This window comes from Anabas testudineus, chromosome 5 (genome assembly GCF_900324465.2).
Source record: "Anabas testudineus chromosome 5, fAnaTes1.2, whole genome shotgun sequence".
Lineage (NCBI taxonomy): Eukaryota > Metazoa > Chordata > Actinopteri > Anabantiformes > Anabantidae > Anabas > Anabas testudineus.
Window position 1 is genome coordinate 13491693 of NC_046614.1, and position 20849 is coordinate 13512541.

The following is a 20849-nucleotide window of genomic DNA, read 5'->3' on the forward strand; positions in this document are numbered from 1 at the left end:
TAAACATAATAGTTGAGGTGCCTTTTATTCTGATCTCAAATGCCATCCTGATGTAGCTTTTCTTCCAAGCAGGTTTAAAAAAAAATCCAACTTAATATTCACAAAAATTCATGGATTTTTGTTGCAAATGGCTGAATCAAACAGAAAAACTGAAAACTAAGCCCTGAATCATCCATTGATTCAAAATCCTTTCAAAAGGTGTGTGTTTTTTTTCTGCAGTGTGGTTGCCAGTTGGTAAGAATCAGGGGTAATTTAGTAGATGACTTCTATTAATTCAAGTAGCTTTTGCTTATTATTCATCTGATATCAAAACAGTTGCAGAGTCTGGTGTGTGGAAGTGAGTAATGTCATTTTGAAGCAGCTGTAGACTTGTGTGTAGACCTGTTTTGTAGAAGACTGACACCTTGCCATATTTTAAAGGCTTGTGCCTGGAGATCAAGGTTTGGCAGGCCCTCTTGTGGCTGAAAAGCTGATATGTACACGTTACCTTACAGGATTATGGTATTTACTCTCTTTTCTGTTGGCGGATGATGAGCTTCAAACTACAATTGCTTCATTGCTGGATATTAAGCCCAACACACCAACAACTACATCTCCCAGTAAGGTCCCACTGTGCCCTTAGTACCTCTTGTTCCCAGTGTTTCCATAACACCCCTACCAGATACTGTAGCACCACCACCCCACCAGCCGAAGTTTCTTCTATGAGTTCAAGTTCTGAAATTGGAGAAGCGTTCACAGCTCGGCAACATGCATTCCCATTCATTCACAGTTCTCACAGTTCCCTCTGTACTTTTTGTTTTCCAGCCTTTACCCCCAGTGCAGTCAACCACTGACAAAACACTGCTGCTCATGTGACCCAATTTCCTCAAATTTCCACAATATAAATTTCCTTTTTTTCCTACAATTCTCTATGGTAACTGGTATCCTCCTTCTGCCTGCACAAAGGTTGTGGTAACAAAATCTGCCCCCACCACTAAGAGTGGTAGGAAACCCTATGTTCCCCAGCAGCAACAATTTACAATGCCACTTCAGTAAAATAAGAACATTCTCTGAGCACCCATTTCTCCAGGAAGTCATCTCCAAGCTGTTCTCGTTCCCAAGAGAGACAAAACATTCAAAACTGCTACTCGTACCATCACCGCAACAAAGAGAGCATGCCATCAACTTAAGTTTATTGCTCAAAGCCATTTAATTATCCACACCCTTAAATGCCAAAAGAAAAATTCATTCCTCAGTATGTTCACAGTCCTGTATTTCCTGATCCTCAAGCCACACCTTCTCCAAACCCAGCTCTATTTCATCAGCTATGGTGCTGTGTTATGTTTCTAGGATCTTTACTACTGAACAGTAATCAGTATCTAAAATGTGGTTACAGAGCAAGTGTTTCTTAATGTAATGTGTTTCTGTAATGGTTAAATATTGCAGTATATAGCAATGAAAATAGTTTATGTAATTGTTAGTTGTTAACTTTAAGAATATTTCAAAGGCTGCAATTATTGTCTATAGTCCTTTTTTCAAACTGATAATTGTTTGGTCTGCAGAAGAGAATAAACCACCAGAATGTTTGTTTGGTTTGAGCAACTGTCCAATATCCATAAATCAAGTTTCTATCCCAGGAGCAGTGGTGTAATATTTACTTTTATTATATATATTATACTATATTACATGTACCTCCCACCAAAAACCTCTATTTCGGTCCTTGCACAGCGCTAACTTTCGTAATAAAAGTGGAACATGCATGTGGCTGCTCTGCATGTCTCTGCTCAGCTGTTCTGACGTCGAGCACGCTATCTGACGTCACCGTGGGAGTGTTCCACCATCGGGAGAAATGAACGGTCATCAACACAATCCTCTCAGCGCCCATGTAAGTTCACCTCAGCAAAACACGCGTTTTACGAACCGGTCTATGAATGAAATGTGTTTCTATGTGCCGTTATCCGACCCCGCAGAAGGGTTTACGGTCGGTTATCGTGGTTTAAATGATTTTAAATGATTGGCTCTGCCGCCTGGCGGTGCGCCCTGTGTTCCTGTAGCCGAAGCGATGTGTGTTAGCTTAGGCAGCTTGCTAACTGACAGGCTGGTGGCCGGGCGGTCAGTAAGCGCCTGTTTTGTCACCCAGGAGAGCCGGGGCGGGCGACGCTAAGCGTATTTACATCTACATGTGATTACGAGTAATGCTTATGATGTGTAGACGTTTGTTAAGGTTTAACTTTAGAGACAACACCCAGGCCGGATTGAGTGACATTTTCACAGCGGTCAGACCAGGAGATGCTAAATGATCTAAAGTCGTCGTTAGATTTATCTGCTTGCACATTTTGTTCTCAATTAAGAGCAGGCTGTTATAACCCAGCACACAGGAAATCTCTAATGCAAACCTGCGTGTACATCAGCAACTGTAGCTCCACACCGCCATGAAATACAAGACTCCAAGGTGTGATTAAGAAAGCCTATAATGGGAGAGTGTGACAGATGGCCGCCCAGTGCTTCCAATCAAACTCACCCTGTGTGTTTGAGCTTTTCACACATGTGAGGACAGTTTTACTGCTATTCTGGAAATTAATAGAGTTGGAATTTAGTGTTAATAGTCACTGTTGTGTTAGAGATGTTCACGACTAAATCAGGTGTAGGTGGTGTTTACAGCGCAATGTCATTTTCAATAATTCAGGTACAAGATGACGGTAATAAATTTAAGATACGTGTTTGATCTCCAGATGGATGACATTACTTTGTTATTGTAATTATTTCTATTACCAAACAATAATCCAGCCTTTTATTACTGCCATCTACTTGTAATAATAGTACTATAACCTCAATAACCGTCATAAAATACACTCATGATTCTGATATTGTAATATCTTTTGTCTAGTTTACAGTAATCTCCTGGATAGCACTGTAGGTTTGTCATGTATAATCATATTACATGGGGCCACTACCACCAAGATTCATAAGTTCGACTGTGGGGGGAGGCCATTACATGGTAAAAGCAGTAGAGCAGATTGGAGTTCACCAGTATTTGTAGCAGTGATGGAGTTAATGTCTTTAGAAAAAGGATGCTCGCTCATTTATCTGCCTGGCAGCTTGCGTAATTTGTAATGTCATGATCTGTCACTTTTCAAAAGCTGTTGAGCAATTTAAAGAGAAGCTATTCTGAGTATCACACAAACTGGTTCGTCAATTTAGAGATCTGGTTGCATTGCTCTCAAAAGCTTCTGGACCAAGTGGATCAGTGTGACCTGTTCAGAAATGATCTTCCCATTTGACATTTTCAGATGTTGAGGTGAGGTCAGTTCACCTGGAGGGCAGGTACACATTATGTTTGAGCCTCTAATGATAATGCAACTGATAGACAGTGTAAAGCGTGGCAGGTGTCTAGTGCCGAATATGCACTATACAGACCCTAATATTCATGTCTTAAAACAACATGCTAGCCTCGCCCCGCACAACAGCACCGGTGTACCCCGCGAAGTAAAATGAACACCCTGCGGTGCACCACGTTAGCTTGTCTGCTAGCTGCTGGAGGAGCAGATAGGCCATAAAAACGGGGCCAATGATGTATTTGACTTTATCTAACACATCGATTAGCACCACCTTTGAAGAAAAGCACAGAGTACACTGACGATTTCATCACATATTATCTAACTGTTGTGTGTTTTAAGGCCAGAGCTGCGGACTTTGGCTAGCGAACTGCTAATTTCATCTTCTTCTTATCTCCAGCTAATGTTGAACCGTTGGGATCAGACTATTTTCAGTGACTTGAAATCGTTACCCATCAATGCAGCCAGTTGTGTACATATTTTACTTTATGCCGCTTTATCTGCTTCTTAATTTTAACCAGCTTATTACAGGTGCACCACCAACTAATATGTAATGACACCGAATGCACCTGTAACCCAGGAGTAATTTAAGTTAATTACCTTTCAAGTTAATTACCTAACCTAGACTGAAACATTATACTGATGCTAAGCTCCCTAAAGTCAGTGTGTTTTAATGAAAGTTTATGTTTCACGTAAGATTGCAATCTAATCAAAAGGAAGCTATTGTTTCCTCAGTACATGTTTTTACTGAAGGAGTGGCGATGAGCTCATCGGATCAGTCATGCAACGCGTATGACTGTATCCGTGTATTCAAACACAGACTGGCAATTGTGTATAAGTACTGCACTTTGTGTTTACCATTTAATGTTTTAGTCATTGTTATTTTATCTCATGTAAGGCTCTGTTCATATCCTGCAGATATTCCTAAGGGGCTAGTCACTACTATTAATTAATATTGCACAAGTAATTAAGCTAAAAGGCCTTGGAGGTTTGTACTGCACAAAATTAAAACGTGTATTTTCATTTTACCCTTTCAGTTATGGAGCCACAGACTTGTAGGAGTTTGTATTAAAATAAAAAAATGCTGAATTGGTTTGTTTAGAGGAATAGCTTCAAATGCTGTTTGCCTTGGTGTGAAGGTAAAACTTAAAAGACATAAAAGTCAGATCTTATTATGGGCTACAATTCATATAGAGTCTGTGAGTTGATTAGTTTAACAGTAAGCGAGACCTTAACCCAGATGAAGGACATTGACATGGCCCTTTAACTTATCTGCAGATTTCCTCTGAAAAACCTCCACTGATCGATTTTCTTTTGCCCCTTGGACATGGTCACATTCCCAAAATATCTAAAAAACAGACAACAAACAAACAAAAAACAATAAACAAAACAAAACAAAACAAAAACAAGCTTTAGTGTATTATTGCTATTTTTGAGTAATTTATGTGTTCATGTGTGCAGATGCCTAATTACACATTCAGCTGGTAGAGATAATCATTTACTTTGATCAGTATGTGTGTATGCATCTTTACTTTAATCCCAGTATTTACTGTCCTTTTAGCAGTGTTTTGGCCAGGGCTAACTGCTAATAATGTTTGGGCTCTAGTTTTCACTTTGCTTTACTATGTTCACCTCTAATGAAGAATGTATATTTCTTTCAATTTGTTCAATTTACTGTTTGTCTTTGTTGAAATCAGCTCCTTCTTCCTGCTGGAAACTCAGTTAATGAGTGACATTTTCAACCTCCTGAAAAATAATGCAAAGCTCATCAAAACATTTGTTTGTTTCTTTCAGTTATTTGGGCCCCCATTATCTGTCTATCTTATTGACCCTGCTTGTGAAAGATAGATCAGTGTGTCTGATGATTTGCCTGTTAAATATTAGCATTCTCTTTGTAAGTTTCTTATGCTGTCTTGCTTTTGTTTTTTTGTCTTTGCAGCATGTGATCTTTCTAAATGTCCTTGGGCACAGCTGACAGCTGAAAGTTTGACAGCTATTCCACTAGATTTCATGTGGAAGATTTACCCGGAGAGGGTGTCGCTTGAAATTCGCTTGGATTATTAAATCTTTTCCTGTGTTATTAGATCCACAAATCGTCTGCTGATGACCACACCTAAAGGTATGGTTATTTAAAGTCCAGGTAATTATCCTGTGCATTTTTTATGAATTATTTTGCTAATAAAATCACAAGCAAATGAGCGCTACTAAAAACTAATATAAGGAGATGTAGAAAAACTATAATAATGTATGTAGGCCAGTGCAGTAGCAATATGTCTTAAGACAAATAAAAACCTAAATGCTCCTAGACATGCGCAGCACCATGGATGGTTTGACCTTGGAGCACTGCATGTACAGTGAGTGATAGGCAAATGTTGGCTGACCTACTTTAAAGAAAACACTTTGCCCTCAGCATGGAGGAGTTAGATGCAATTAAACCATTGTTGGAGATGAAAGATTTGGTTCCACGTCTTTATGGAACGTTTGATACTTTGACTTTACTTGACTTTTGATCTTACGAAGCCTACTGCCTTGCACTGTGCTGAATGACCGAGAAGCTCTGTCCTCCATAAACATCAGTGATTGTGGAACAACAGTGGTTGGAAAGTTGCTAAGAGCTTAGTGACATATTAACATTAACTTATATTTGAGAGAAGGAAGTTTAGAGCTACCTCAGTTTGGTTTATATTTGCTATCAGTTGCATTACTGAACAGTCCACCTACCACCTACCCATAAAAATTGCTTTTCTGTTCCAACACTGCAGATCTAACAGCAGGGCCAGCACTGAGTCACTGCATCACTAATAGTGAATTTGGTACTAGATTGCAGTGCTGGCTTGTTAAGTGATACTTAGTAGCTTGACTGACTCCCCCCCCCCCAAAAAAAAAAACAAAAAACCAGATCACTATAACTTTTTAGCAGCACTTCCTAATTTATATTATACTGCTGTTCATGAGTGCTTAAACTCTGAGCAGCCAGTGCTTTGGTTCAGTCAGATGTTCACAGCTTTTTATGATACTGGTATGTAAACACTGAATGTAAAGAACATAGATCATGAGAATAAACGAATGAATACTGTTTTGTCGTCGTGAAAACTATAAAAATATTTTATTGATCAATTTGATCATGTGAAAAATATATATTTTTCAGGCCTATTCTATATGCTACAAATGAGCTGTGCTCCGTAGAGCAGTTTTGAGCTGTGTTCATCCCATGTCTTAATGTGTATATGTACAACTAGTGTTACTTCTTGTGTCTGGAGCTGATGCCATGTTAATGTTGTTTTGTCATGTACGTCAGTTTCTCATCAGATGTAACATTCTCTTACACATTAACTGTGTTCAGCTGCTACTGAGTTAAAGGTCTGGTTATTTTTGTGTGATGCCTGTTTAAAACATTTTACCTATTTATTTTAATTTCTGCTTTATTTAGCTAAACCTGAGTTGTGAGTCAGAAGAGAAGTGGCGGGGCCGATGGTAAGCTCTCTGTCACACTCTTTCTCACCTCCTTTTTTTTCTTTCTTACTTACTGTCTAATTACACACTGGTAAACTTAAACATGGTTTATAAACCGTCATCAAGAGTTAAAGATTTGGATTAGTCCAGTAGATTGTGGGTTTCAACCTTGTAAATTGAAATGCAAAGACGAGTCTGCTGTGCATCGCCGAACACCTTAATCAGTTCAGAATTAGATGATAGTCACTGTCCATTTAGAATTTAATTTATGTTTTTCACACTACGTAGTGTCTTTGTTAGCATCACCCAACTACTTTCAATTAATGTTAATTACTTTTTTTGAGTGAATACTTTCTGAAATGTAATTATTAATTCAAGCATTTGCTGAGCTGGACTTAAACACCCAGAAATAAAGACAAAAAAAGAAAAACAGAGAGAGGGTTCACAAACAGCCAGAGGCATCAACGTTCAACCTGAATAAAACCAAAGTTGACATTTCAGAAACTGTTCCTATATGCGTGTTTATTTTGTAGACGTGTTTTTTGCATTACCAGGTTGGCACTTTCAGACATGCCACATGCTAAATCTACTGTAAAATTCAGTAGTGAAAAAATATAAAGCCTTTTAATGAATTAGAAACCCTAAATGGAAATATGTGGTCATGTCTGTGTCAATCCGGTTTGTGCGTTTGCTTAGTGGTATTGTTATATTCTGCTTCTAATTATGTTCATCACTCACTGCTGCATGTTGTAATCCATTTTATTTTTCTTTTGTGGTAGACAAGCATGACATTGAGCCAAGCCACAGATGCATGCCCACTCAAAAGGCCCAACTGAGCGCCATCCCCCCTGCTTCCCGGCTTTCAACCAGCCTCTCAGAGGGGGGGTGTCGACGGGGCATAGCTAGACCCCTTCACTCCCAAGTAGCACCTCACAGTGAAACTGGAGGTCTCTGATGGATCAGGGTAGTAGTGAACAGAGTCCAGAGGAACCGGATACAGGAGGCCGGGCGGAGCTGGAGGCCGGCAGGAGGGCGTCTGAGTCAGAGCACGGTTTGTCCAAAATCACCCATAATGCCCTTGAGAACATGGGAGCGTTAGGCCATGGCCTAAAGCAGTTGTTCCAGCCACAGCGCAGACGCTCCTCTGTTTCCCCACATGACTCCGCCTCGTCCTGCACAGGCGCCCCTCCCTCCGAACCCACTGATATAGGGTCCGAAGTAGGGGATCCTCCTGCCTCCTCGGCCCTCCCTTTGGATTCTGACAACCCTACTGCTTCCGCCCCTCCTGCAGCTCTGAGCCGTGTTCTGCAGCAGATCCGAGGTGCTCCACCAATGATGAAGCGAGGCACCAGCCTGCAGAGTCGCCGAAGCAAGGCGGGGGGCACTGGGGATCCTCCCCAGAAAGGTAGCCCCCAGATTCACCGGCGCAGTACCCACGAGGCCCTGCTGCAGGCTGGACGCCCACGCTCCTCCTCTACCACAGATACACCCAGCAGTCCAGCCCTAGCTGACATGCTGCTGACCTCCGGTTACCACTCCACTGAGGAGCCTGACAAGGTGAGTGTGTCAGTCCTGTCAGGTGATCCTTCATGGAGAAGAGTAAATTATGGTAATAGTGGGACTGAGAGACTTTGGCTTTTGGAGCTTTGGAGGTATCAAACAGTGATAACGACTTACTGATTTATGTGACTGGTAACCATTCATGCATCCCCTTAAAGCATGATGGGAACTGTTTCCCAAAGTGTATTTCCAAAGTCAGTCCAAAGTCTACTGAAAATATAAAGAAAAAACAGCAGTGACAAAATTCATGAATGTTTTTTCCTATTGCTCTCTGTACATTTGTTTACATCACTAAGACCTACAACATTCTCTGACATTCACCTCCCCTAACTTTTTTCCTCTAAAATCTGCCTTGTTCTTGTATAACAAAGAATTATATTATCTTGCTAAATTTGATCATAAAATTCCTAAGTCTTTAATTGTTTGCCCTTAGGATAAACTGAAATGAAAATTAATGCAAGGAGACACTCATGCACTCATGAGGAACAAATGTGTTGAATTTGATTCGCAACCTGGTGGCTTTTTAGCGATAAAAATAAAAGCTAAAATTGACTCATGCATGAATATCTGTGCAAGACTGTTAGAAATGCAAGTTGGAAAAAACGTGTTAACAGGCTGTTAATGATTTAAATGTGCCTGGGAGAACTGGTGAATGGAGAGATGAGCCGTCAGCGGTGGAAGGTCAGAGATTGCCTTTGACTGTTTGGTCGCTATGTGCTTTAAGCCTTTCTAAATTTAGCTTTTGCTGTCTTTGAGAGGACGTCAGGTCAGAGAAGGCTTGCAGGACTAGACAAACTCGAACTTGTGTGATGATTTCTGTTATTTATTGACATTGAATGTAAAATCACTGGAAATGATGCAAATTGGGCGTAAGTTGACATGGTAAGATGAAAGCTATGCCCCAGCTGTCACGAGGAAGCTGGAAACATTGCAACCTCCTGTTTATCTTGAAATAAATGTTTCACCTGGCCCATTAGTGGCCACACTTTTAGTCAATACATTAAATTGTCTTTAGGTAATTTTTTTCTAGGTCTTCCAAGTAAGTAAATTAGCAATTAATTAGAAGGTCAGAATCACTAACAAAATCAAAGCAGGTAGGGAAAGTTGTCACCTATTACCTAATAACATAAATGTCAAAATGTGATTAATACATACAACTACATACATAATCATACACACTCTATGTTCAAAAGGAAAGAAAAGAACCACTAGAAATAATACCAATAGAAAAAACTCAATAAGAAAACTAAATATAGATAAAATAGGTCAATAATAGTTAGGTGTAAGAGCAATACTTTAGTGGTGTATCCGACCATGCGGTCTGATACCTTGGAAAATCATTCACTTCTAATGTTGTGAATGTGTAGTCACACACATATATGTCTCGATTTTGAATTAGATTTTAATGTTTTATTCTTAACTTTAAAATAAGAAGCTTTTCTCACATCTTGTTTAATCAGTTGGATCGTTATGATGGATTGGGCCCTGCTGTGTCACCCAACGCCCTCCCCTACGGTGCAGATGGATATGATGTAGTGGACAGCACTCCTGACCCCCAGCGAACTAAACAGGCCATCGCCCAGCTACAGCAGAAGATCCTGAAGCTCACAGAACAAATCAAGATAGAACAAACTGCACGTGACGACAATGTGGCTGAATACCTAAAACTCGCTAATAACGCAGACAAACAGCAGAGTGCACGCATCAAGCAAGTGTTTGAGAAGAAGAACCAAAAGTCAGCTCAGACTATCCAGCAACTGCAGAGGAAACTGGAGCATTACCACCGCAAGCTTCGTGAGGTGGAGCACAATGGCATCCCTCGCCAACCCAAAGATGTTTTCCGAGACATGCACCAGGGGCTGAAAGATGTCGGAGCTAAGGTGCGTTGTTTATAACATATAACAACATAACATATATTAACATATAACACACATATGTGTGTGAGTGTGTGTGGTAGATTCTTACAACTTATTTATTAGGTAGTTATCATGACAGATTTAGACTTAACTAACACAGGCGTAACCAGTAAATAAACAAATGGCTGCATCTCATTTAGGTGTGCCAGTATGGTGCATGTTGACTCACAGGTGTGGTTTACTGGCACTGTACAATAACTGGAACAGAATCAAGATGTTGGCTGTAACAAAAGGTCTGTAATATTAGTTCTAGCAGTAGTGTACCACAAAAACTTAAAAGGCCAATTTAAAATTTTCCTTTTGCTCTAGTTCATTGTAGCAATGCAAATATTTATTTGCGAACATATTGAGGCTGTTGAGACTGCACTTCTGTGACTATATGACATTCTTCCAACTCAATAGAACTGAAAAGCATTTTGTCTGGTGCTCAGAACATAAAGTATAAAATACAGCGAATAAACGTTGGGCTGTATAGGTTTTAATGTACCAACATTGGTGCATTAAAACACAATGTCTGTGGGACATCGCACCAAGACATCATCTATCTATCTGTTGAATCAGATGTCATATTCTTAGGTTTTACAATTCAATGGCAACCTGATGCAGCATGATGAGTAATATGCTTGTTATAGGTGACAGGTGGCCTGTCCAGCATCTCTCAGGCCACTCACTCTGCAGCTGGAGCTGTTGTGTCCAAGCCGAGAGAAATCGCTTCCCTCTTCCGCAACAAGTTCGGCAGCGCTGATAACATCGCCTCCCTGAAAGATTCTTTGGATGAAACTCAGGCAGAAGAGGGTGTTGGCCCTGTTGGAGCAAGGACCCTAGGAACAGGACAACTGCAGTCGAGCCCGAAGTACGGCAGTGATGATGACTGTTCTAGTGCTACTTCTGGTTCAGCAGGAGCCAATAGCACTACTGGAGCCCCTGGAGGCCCACCGAGCTCCAAGGGCAACACCCTAGATCAGGCCCAGGCCTCAGGCTTTGATGCTATACTTCATGAGATCCAAGAGCTCCGGGAAACCCAAGGTCGGCTTGAGGAATCTTTTGACAACCTAAAAGCCCACTACCAGAGGGACTACACGATGATCATGGAGGCGCTGCAAGAGGAACGATACAGGTAGCCTGCATAGTGTGCATGCATAGTGTGTTTGTTTGTACAAAAACACATTGCTCTGTTTGTGATATTGTTGTCACTATTTTACAGGTGTGAACGTTTAGAAGAACAACTGAATGACTTGACAGAACTGCACCAGAATGAAATTTTGAACTTGAAACAGGAGCTAGCTAGTATGGAAGAGAAAATTGCTTACCAGTCTTATGAAAGAGCGAGGGACATTCAGGTAAGTGTCGCCAGAATACACTGTGTTTTTTGTTTTCTATTCAGAACCATTTTACAATTTTGTCTCTGATCTGTAGGAGGCGCTGGAGGCTTGTCAGACACGCATCTCCAAAATGGAGCTGCAGCAGCAGCAACAGCAGGTGGTACAGCTGGAGGGTTTGGAGAATGCCACAGCGCGGACTCTACTCGGAAAACTAATCAATGTGCTGCTAGCTGTCATGGCAGTACTTCTGGTGTTTGTGTCCACAGTGGCTAACTGTGTTGTCCCATTAATGAAAACACGCAGCCGCACACTTTCTACGCTTCTCCTTGTAATCATCCTGGCTTTCCTGTGGAGGCACTGGGATGCTATTTCAGACTATCTGCATCGCTTTCTTCTGCACCCCAGATGACCGGCTTGGAAAGACTTATTTAATTTATGAAGGGACAGAGGGTTTAGGGCTGATGTATAAAGGCAGGACATTAACCCATACAGGGAGCTGAATCTTAATAGTCCTACCTTGTCTTCTTCAGCAGCTTCCCCAAACACTCAGGGGGATTGCAGTAGAGGTTTGTCACTTTATCACTTTCTGAAATGTGTTGAAATGTGAGAAAAATAAGCAAATTAAGGGGAGAAAAGGTTGGATCTTTACTCTGTATGTTTGGTGCAATTGTGGCACAAGCACGTATTGTGAAGGTGAAAGGGGCATAGTTGAAGGCGGGCCTGATAGAACTGCACACTTGGTTTATCTGCTGTGAGTGAATTTGTTTACATGTGGAGAACTTTGCATAGTTTCCCCACAAAAGAATTGTAATTTGTGGTTTTATTACTTTTGAGCTAATCCAAGTGGTATTGTTTTGAAGTCACTGCTGTTTTTAATACAACTAATCGATGGCTTTTTATTTTGATTTAATGGATACTTTTTGTAAGTTCTATCTCTTTTAGTCTTGCCATTCTGGTTATTCAGTCTGTTCTTTCTTGCCCCTTTACTTTTAAAATTTCAGCTTGTGTGACCAACTCTTCCTCTACCTTTTTCTCTACACTGAAGAACGGGGTGCTGGCTCATCAGCTACATTGCTCTGGAATCGGTCTCATCACTGGATCAAATAGTAGTGGGTTCTTGTCTTTTAGGTGTGTGAAGTCAAACACTGGTTCTGCCACAACCAGGATATCCTGTTACTATCAAGAACATTTAGTGTGGAGTCATGACCCTGTCCTCTGGGTCAACTGGATCCTGCTATCCTGATGGGTTTTCCACTTGAGAAGAATAATCTATGAACTGAATAAACATACTTGAAGAGCGGTTAAAGTGCTCAAAGACTCAGTGCTTCCGTACTGTTTCTATTAGTGACAATGAAATAGTAAATACCTTTTAGTTGATTTTTTTTAACAAATAAATTCGCTGTTTTTAAAAGGTGAAATTTAAAGTCTACCTTGTATTTGTTTCGATGGTCATAAAAAGTTACGGTCACTGTGATACATTCATCAACTGTATGTGTGGAATATATTAGAGAGTAGTGTATTTACACGTGTTATGAACGACCACTCCCATCAGTTTACAAGCCCTGTTTTTAATTAGTGTTATGCAAACAATAGCTTAAAACTAGGACATGTGGTCATGAAAGCAAAGCACACTTTTATTTGGGCTTTGGTTGAAAAGGGAGACGGAAATCCAGCACCAACACATTTTAACTCAAATACACTGATTTATGAAACAGAAAAATACAATTCAATAACAGTGCGGCACAAAAATCTAGCAGTTTAAAGGTCATAATGTTAAGATGTTTGAGACATGATGACTATTCTGTGGTCATTTCGGAAGGCATAATTTCTGGGGCTCATAGTGTGGTTTTGTCATCTACATTTAGGCTGAATCAAAACTTCATTTATTCACTTTTGGCCACAGGAATAACTGGAAACCCATTTAGCACTGCGGTGGCGCCATCGTGTGGTGAGGATGCCTCCCTGCAGCAGCTCCTGCAGGGCCTGTGGAGGATGATGCACTGTGGGAGAAGGTGAAATGATAGAAACCCCTTCTCTGCTGCAAAACGCCGGCTTTGCCCAGCTTCTTCTGAAAAGCAGCCTCGTTTACTCTGAATCATGTGGCATTCACTGCCCGCACTTTATGACCTCTCAGAGGTCAAGGGTTAAATCTGTCCAATAGTGAAGTTACGTGGAACCGTTGCTAGGCAACGCGAAGGCCCGTTCAGTGGTTGTGAACGTTAGCTAGCTGAATTAGCAAACGGCTAAAAGCAAACTTAAAAACGATATTGGTCTGTTAAAGTTCACGTGATGTATTTTTATTGCTCACTTACTTGGTAGTGATAAAGTTAATCAATTAATGCCATTTGTTATTAGCTCAAAGGACCAACTTAGCTAAGTCTGTCACCAGAGTAGACATGAGCGACACCTTAGCAGGTTGAAGGTCACTAAAAGAGGCTAAAATCTACATTAATGCACTTTAAACCAGGTGAGTTTTTAATATTGTATCTTCTAATGTCACTACTCCACTTCATACTGGTACGTTTCTGTGGTGTTTTGTATTAGAAGAATTCCCCGGACATCACTGTACTTTTACACTTCTTTATTCCCTCGTTACTTCACTCTTCTTCACTCTGAGGTAGAACAACACCTTTTCACCTTTACCTTCGTAGCGCCCTCTTCAGGTTCTTATTTGTATGTCACAACACAACATTTCCCCTTTTCTTGTAAAACTTACACTGTGCGGTAATAAAATTGAAATCTGATTTACCAGAATGTGTAACTTAGGTAGTCAGGAAGTAAGGGTAAATCTCAGGAGCACATAAATCAGCAAGAATATATCCTTATAAGAGAACGGAACTTGTATTACATTTTCTTAGCAACTTAGTGTAACTCTGTAATTAAGACATAATATAAGAACATCAGTCTCCTCTGTCAGAACATCTTCATCAGTCCATAAGTCAGATTTTCTCTTTATCTAACATACTCTGTTAACCATCTTGGTGTATTTCTTGTCCTGTGGCTCCTTCTTGGACCTAGTTCTTGTACGTTATGGTGTGCATCCTCAGACGCCATGAATCCATCCAATGTTGTGTCAGTGTCCATATCAGAACTGGTCAGAGCTTCTTTTGGAAAGAATGCCAACTTGGATGCATTCCATTTCCGACCATCACTCAACAGGAATGTATTTGGTCCCACTTTCTTAATGACCGTCAGTGGTTTTGTGAATTTTGATGAGCCCTTTGGGACATGTTCAGGTCTCCTGACTCTTACAGTGTCATTCACTTGGAACCTAGGTACTTTTGCACCCCGTCTTCTGTCTGTGTACTCTTTGCTCTTGTTCTGGTTTTGTTTCACTGTCCCTTTCACTTGTGCATGTGTTTTGACGTTGTGTGAAACAGGGAGTACATTTAGTTTTGTGCGCATCTTCCTATTTCTCAGAAGTTCAAACGGTGTAGCTCCTGTAGTGGCATGTGGTGTAGCCCGATAGTTTTGTAGGAACTCTGTTACAGCTTGTTTCCATGGTCTGTGCATTTTGTCAACTGTTTGCAAGCACTCTTTAAGTACCCTGTTGAACCTCTCAATGGCTCCATTAGCTCTTGGATAGTACACACTAGAGCGAAGGTGCTGTATCTCTCTCTCTCTCAGAAAAGAAGAAAAAACATGTGAGGTGAATTGACATCCATTGTCAGAAACCAAGTAGGAAGGGTTACCCTCACGACTAAACACAGTGGTCAGAAACTGAATAACTACTTTAGTAGTAACAGTAGGGGCAAATGCAACTTCAGGCCACTTACTATAGTAGTCGGTAAGTGTTATTGCATAGCGGCAGTCCCATGTTGCATGTTCAAAAGGACCTGTAATGTCAATTCCCACTTTTTCCCATGGTCCATCAGGAAGATCCACTGGAGTGAGCGGAGCAGGTGATGTGTGTGCAGTTTTATCAGTATACTGGCATGGCACACATGAAGCCAGCATGTCATGTACACAGTTATCCATTTTTGGCCACCAGTACAGTTCACGGAGTCTCTGCTTTGTACGTACCAGTCCTTGGTGTCCTTCATGTGCCAAATTTATCACCTTGGATCTGAGTGAAACAGGAACAATCAAACGATCTGTACCTCTCATGATGAGTGAATCATCTATAGCCAGTTCATCTCTCACGTTGAAGTATGGTACAAGTTCAGGTATCACGTCCTTTCTGCATTTTGGCCATCCCTTCTGAATCTGATTTCTCAGTTGTGTTAGCTCAGGGCATGTGTCACAAGCAGCAGTGAACTCAGGCAACGACATTGCATGCAAGGATTCAGAAAACACTGCAGCAACCATGTCTGGTACATCAGGAGCATTTTCTGTACTGGGGAGTGGAAGCCTTGAAAGGCAGTCAGCTGTCACATTTTGTTTGCCTGGACGGTAAGTGACATCATACGTAAAACAAAGCAGTCTGGCAGACCATCTGGCAACCCTTAGTCCAGCACGACCAGTTCCTTTGGATGTGAGTAGGGATGTGAGTGCCTGGTGGTCAGTACGCAGCACGAAGTGTTGTCCCCACAGATAGGTTCTCCACTTTTCAACAGCCCAGACACATGCAAGTGCTTCACGTTCAACTGTTGAGTACTTTCTTTCTGCAGGAGAAAGTGTTCTAGATGCAAAGGCAACAGTCTTCTCTGTGTTGTCTGGATGAAGCTGGGTAAGTACAGCACCCAAGCCATAGTGAGAAGCATCAGTGGTCACTTGAGTAGGCAGCTTGGGGTCATACAGTGCCAGAGCAGGACTTTCTAGTATCCGTCTTTTAATTTCAGCAAAACTGGACTCAGCTTCAGCAGTCCAGTTAAAGTTCAGTTCAGTAGAATCTTTAAGTTTGGCACGTAATGGTTCAACAACAGTAGCAAAGTTAGGAATAAACTTACTGTACCAGGATGCAAGACCAATGAAAGATCTCAGGGATCCTGGATCATGTGGGGCAGGTGCATGAGCCACTGCACTGACTCGTTCTTTGTCTGGGTGGAGTCCCTCCTTGGATATGGTATGGCCTAAGAAAGACAGTGAAGTCTGATTGAACTTACATTTATGCATGTTCAGCTTAAGACCTGCATCATTTAAGGCATGCAGCACTCTCTGTAGGTTGACATCGTGATCTCGCTGGGTGGTACCATAACATATGATGTCATCCAGGTATGCTTGTACCCCTGGTAATCCAGACAGTATGATGGACATCATCTTTTGGAATGCTGAGGGGGCTGAAGCAAGGCCAAATGGTACACGGCAGAAACGGAAAAGGCCCTCGTGAGTGATAAATGCAGTTATATCACGGCTATCTGGGTGGAGCAGCATCTGGTGGTATGCAGAGGCCAGGTCAATGGTAGAGAAAACAGTAGCTCCCCTGAGGTTGGTGAGCAGTTCATCCATGTGCGGTAAGGGGTAGCAGTCACAGACAATTGATTTGTTAGGTTCTCTTAGGTCTACGCATATGCGAGGCTTTCCTCCATCGCGTCTGTGCGTAACAACGATGGGTGAGACCCATGGAGATGCATCAATACGCTCAATAATGCCCTTATCTTGAAGATCTTTAAGTTGTTCAGTTACAGCTTGTCGTACTGAGAAAGGAAGTCTCCTTAGCTTTTGCTGTACTGGAATGGCATCTGGTTTCAGTCGTATTTTGTGCACAAATCCTCTTGCACATCCCACTTCCCGTACTTGAGCTTCTGTAGCACCTAATGACGTTGTAGTTGACATCTTTGGTTCTGGATGAGGACAGGTATTGGGGTTCACAGCAGAGACTACTCTGTTACCCTCTATGCACATATGTAGAGCAGTAAACATATCCAAACCAAGTAAAGCAGCACCTGAGTCAACCACCATAAACGAGCAAGGAGCAGAATATGCATTGTGAGTCACTGTGACATGTAAACACCCTAGTACTGGAATTTTCTCTTTTGAGTATGTGCACAGGGAAACAGTAGGTTTAGCAAGTTCACATGTGGGAAAGAAGTCCAGGTAGGTCCTCACAGGAAGAATAGAAACAGATGAGCCTGTATCCACAATTAGCTCCACATCATGAGAATGTCCATTTGCATCAACATGGACAGTACATAGGATTTTATCCTGCACAGTGTCATTCATGTAAAGCACAGTCAGTTCATTTATCTGTAATTCACGAACCTCTTTCTTGGCAGATCGACAAACTTTGGCAAAATGTCCTACTTTTCCACATGAGTTGCATGGTGCTTTGGCTGCAGGGCATGACGGTTTATTAGCCATGTGATTGGTAGATCCACAGCGGTAGCAGGAGCGGTATTTACCAGTATTTGCAGCTGTAGCAGGAGCGGTCTTTGGTTTCTTTTCCCGCGACCTGAGGTGTATGGCCCTCACTGGTGCAGGAGCCGTAGCAGCGCTGTCGGCAATGACGGCGGCATCTCGTATTCCTGTCTCGATCTGCAGGGCTAATGTAGCAGCTTTAGCTAGTGTCAAGTCCGGTTCCAGCAGCAGTCTGTCTCGTATACGTGTATTATCAACACGCTCTATCAGTTGATCCCGAACCATCTGATCCTCCATATTTCCAAACTCACAAGTAGCAGCAAGTTGACGTAGCACGGCCAGATAATCCTGAACAGTCTCATCAGGTCTCTGCGCCCTCTGACGAAATTTATGTCGTTCTGCAATCACGTTAACTTTTGGAACAAAGTGCTGTTTCAGTCCTTCCACGGCAGAAGCATAAGTATCACCTGTGTTCGGCAAAGCATAAAACAGTCTTTGTCCTTCCGTGCCAAGTGCATGTAGTAGAACAGCACGTTTCCTAGCATCAGGCCAGCTATCACCTGTAGCATCTATAACGAGCATGTAGTTCTCGAACATTTTCAGCCATGTAGTAAATGCGATAGCAGGTTCACCTGGGCAAGGCATGAAAGGTGCAGGTAAGGGTACGGAAACGGCCATCCTCGTCGCCAAAAATGTGGTGTTTTGTATTAGAAGAATTCCCCGGACATCACTGTACTTTTACACTTCTTTATTCCCTCGTTACTTCTCTCTTCTTCACTCTGAGGTAGAACAACACCTTTTCACCTTTACCTTCGTAGCGCCCTCTTCAGGTTCTTATTTGTATGTCACAACACAACAGTTTCACAAATCTGGGAAATATAAATCCACTTATCCACTTTCAATAGTTTTCGGTTTACAACGAAATCACAACATGTGGGCCTTTGAATTAAGATGTTTAAAGTGTAGATTCATAATATTTAAAGTACTTCTTTTAAGAAAACTTTAGGTCTTTTACATGCTGTAGCCTACTCAGTTATTGTTCGTACCTGTCATAAATTGATTCTTTTAATTTTCAATCTACAATTATTAACTGCAAAGGTGTAATCATATGTTTGGAGCAGGGACCCTCTTTAGGGTCTTCTCAGCCCCAACTATCAAAATTTATTGAAAGTATCATTTTTTCCTTTTTAAAATAAAATAAAAATAACTGCTATTCTGGGTATTGTGTCCTCCCTGAATGTGGGTGTCCAGTTTGGCAGATAGATAAACTGTTCCCCAAATGAGAGACAAGAGTTGCTACTGCAGGCTGTTTATTTGTCTCTTAAATGAAAATACTGTAAATCTGAAACATACAACAGAAAAGATACATAAATCAACCAGGGAGCATCAGCAGTCATAGTTAAACTAATCAAGTGTGTATTTTTTAGAATTAAGGCATTATGAAATTTCACGGGAGGGCGATTCCCTGTTGAGTTGCAATGAACATAAAGTAACAAAACCTGAAGCTTTGTTCCAGGAAGGTTGTGACTTTGGAAGATTCTATTTAATGTCACAAATTTAAAAGGTTGAAGCCTACAGCTCTAAAAATAACCCAGATTTTGTACACAGAGGAGTCATACTTGAAGTACATGCATTTTTTGAAAATGTATGGGTTTTATTTAGGCTTACCGGTGTCTTTGTCTTAAATGTCATATTATAACAGAAAGACAATTCTTCTCTGTAAATTGTCAGTCTCTACCATTCAGTCTGCAACAAAATTAAATTCAACTGAAAACATATTTCTTCCCTTTTCCACAACAGGTTTGACACTGCTGATAACATTGCAACCCTGAATTACTTGACTGAAACCCAGGGGGGTGAGGGTGCCATCCCTGGGGAAACAAAAACCCTTCAGGCAGGTACATTGCAGTCCAGCCAGATGTGTGGCAGTGAACACACTTCTACTGACACTCCTGGGTCTGCAGGAGCACCTGGAGAATCCTCTACCTCCAAAGACTCTAGCCCTGACCATTCACACTTTGATTCTTTAATCCACGAGATTCAAGAACTCTGGGAAAAACAAGTCAAACTAGAGCAAAGTGTTGAAAACTTAAAAGCCTACTACCAACGAGAATACACAGAGATTGTGGAGGTCTTGCAAGAGGAACAATGCAGGTAGCCTTTGCTTTCATTGTGTAGAACGCTGTGGGATTAAAGACACATACTGTTTGTGATGTCCTTGTTATCACTGTGTGGCAGGTGGGATCTTTTTGAAGAGCAGTTCAATGACTTTACAGAATTGCACCAGAATGAAATTTTTAACTTAAAAGAGGAACTAGCCAGCATGGCGGAGAAGATTGCTGATCAGTCCCATGAATCCGGAGAGAATATTCATCTAAGCCATATCGATGTGAGCAAATGGTTTTCAAACATGTTTTCATAATGTTGTATACATTAGCTCACCAAACAATATAAGCTACAACTAATGTATCTATTATGGAAAGGGTTTGTAAGAGGTAGTGCTGTAAATGTGTAGTTCTTCAGGTCAGTCATTAAAACCCCTTCACTGACAGTTTTGTCTCTGAACTGTAGGAGGCACTGTGGGCATGTCAGACACGCATCTCTAAGATGGAGCTGCAGCAGCAACAGCAGGTGGTACAGCTGGAGGGTTTGGAGAATGCCACAGCAGGACTTGTTCTTGCAAAAGTAATCAATATGCTGTTGGCTCTCATGGGAGTTCTTCTGGCACTCATGTCCACAGTTACCAACTGTATGGCCACTTTGATGACAACGTCTGTCCGCATGTTTTCCACTCTACTTTTTGTAGCCATCTTCTACCTTCTCTGGAGGCACTGGGATACAGTGTTTGAGTATTCTCACCTTTTTTGCACTCAACATGCAGAAAAGCAAGAGGATCAAAACAAATATGCACACCAGCTTCCTTGAGTCTTTACTGCCACACTGAAAGCTAGACATCAAGTTCATGTAGGTTTTCCTACATACAAGAGATTGTGATGTACAGAGACCCACCAACTACAGCAGTCAGTGTAGTTGAAGGGTATTGGTAC

At 41.4% G+C, this 20849-nt stretch overlaps 3 protein-coding genes across 5 annotated transcripts; 2 read left to right on the forward strand and 1 right to left on the reverse strand.

Annotated features, from left to right (window-relative positions):
* Positions 1-1808: 1808 nt before the first annotated feature.
* tmcc1b (transmembrane and coiled-coil domain family 1b) lies at positions 1809-12976 on the forward strand. Of its 2 annotated transcripts, none has more exons than XM_026348322.1 (8): positions 1809-1864; positions 5254-5454; positions 6745-6788; positions 7547-8324; positions 9788-10207; positions 10876-11360; positions 11448-11583; positions 11660-12976. In XM_026348322.1, exons 4-8 carry the CDS (start codon positions 7722-7724, stop codon positions 11972-11974), a joined length of 1959 nt encoding a protein of 652 aa, XP_026204107.1. In that variant the 5' UTR covers positions 1809-1864; positions 5254-5454; positions 6745-6788; positions 7547-7721; the 3' UTR covers positions 11975-12976. The 2 variants fall into 2 exon arrangements, with proteins under 2 accessions (XP_026204107.1, XP_026204106.1); XM_026348321.1 differs by having other exon boundaries at positions 5254-5433.
* Positions 12977-13452: 476 nt separating this feature from the next.
* LOC113153427 lies at positions 13453-18652 on the reverse strand. Its single transcript, XM_026347049.1, has 3 exons — positions 17479-18652; positions 15532-15750; positions 13453-13548 (listed from the first exon to the last, which is right to left on the reverse strand). Exons 1-3 carry the CDS (start codon positions 18478-18480, stop codon positions 13453-13455), a joined length of 1317 nt encoding a protein of 438 aa, XP_026202834.1. The 5' UTR covers positions 18481-18652.
* LOC113153166 (transmembrane and coiled-coil domains protein 1-like) lies at positions 13751-20791 on the forward strand. 2 transcript variants are annotated; one of them, XM_026346645.1, is made up of 5 exons: positions 13751-13835; positions 13921-14032; positions 19603-19956; positions 20041-20191; positions 20374-20791. In XM_026346645.1, exons 3-5 carry the CDS (start codon positions 19721-19723, stop codon positions 20725-20727), a joined length of 741 nt encoding a protein of 246 aa, XP_026202430.1. In that variant the 5' UTR covers positions 13751-13835; positions 13921-14032; positions 19603-19720; the 3' UTR covers positions 20728-20791. The 2 variants fall into 2 exon arrangements, with proteins under 2 accessions (XP_026202430.1, XP_026202429.1); XM_026346644.1 differs by having other exon boundaries at positions 13764-14032.
* The last annotated feature ends 58 nt before the right edge of the window (positions 20792-20849 follow it).

What these genes read in the sequence shown, in the direction of transcription:
- tmcc1b (XM_026348322.1), top strand. Translation starts at nt 7,722, where the DNA reads ATGGATCAGGGTAGTAGTGAACAGAGTCCAGAGGAACCGGATACAGGA. An exon ending in TGAAAGATGTCGGAGCTAAG is followed by an intron (nt 10,208 to 10,875) that starts GTGCGTTGTTTA and finishes TGCTTGTTATAG; the next exon opens with GTGACAGGTGGCCTGTCCAG. An exon ending in CTGCAAGAGGAACGATACAG is followed by an intron (nt 11,361 to 11,447) that starts GTAGCCTGCATA and finishes ACTATTTTACAG; the next exon opens with GTGTGAACGTTTAGAAGAAC.
- LOC113153166 (XM_026346645.1), top strand. Translation starts at nt 19,721, where the DNA reads ATGTGTGGCAGTGAACACACTTCTACTGACACTCCTGGGTCTGCAGGA. An exon ending in TTGCAAGAGGAACAATGCAG is followed by an intron (nt 19,957 to 20,040) that starts GTAGCCTTTGCT and finishes ACTGTGTGGCAG; the next exon opens with GTGGGATCTTTTTGAAGAGC. An exon ending in TTCATCTAAGCCATATCGAT is followed by an intron (nt 20,192 to 20,373) that starts GTGAGCAAATGG and finishes TCTGAACTGTAG; the next exon opens with GAGGCACTGTGGGCATGTCA.
- LOC113153427 (XM_026347049.1), bottom strand. Translation starts at nt 18,480, where the DNA reads ATGGCCGTTTCCGTACCCTTACCTGCACCTTTCATGCCTTGCCCAGGT. An exon ending in CCCTGTGCACATACTCAAAA is followed by an intron (nt 15,751 to 17,478) that starts GAGAAAATTCCA and finishes GGATGGCCAAAA; the next exon opens with TGCAGAAAGGACGTGATACC. An exon ending in GGCCAAAAATGGATAACTGT is followed by an intron (nt 13,549 to 15,531) that starts GTACATGACATG and finishes CATCCTCCACAG; the next exon opens with GCCCTGCAGGAGCTGCTGCA.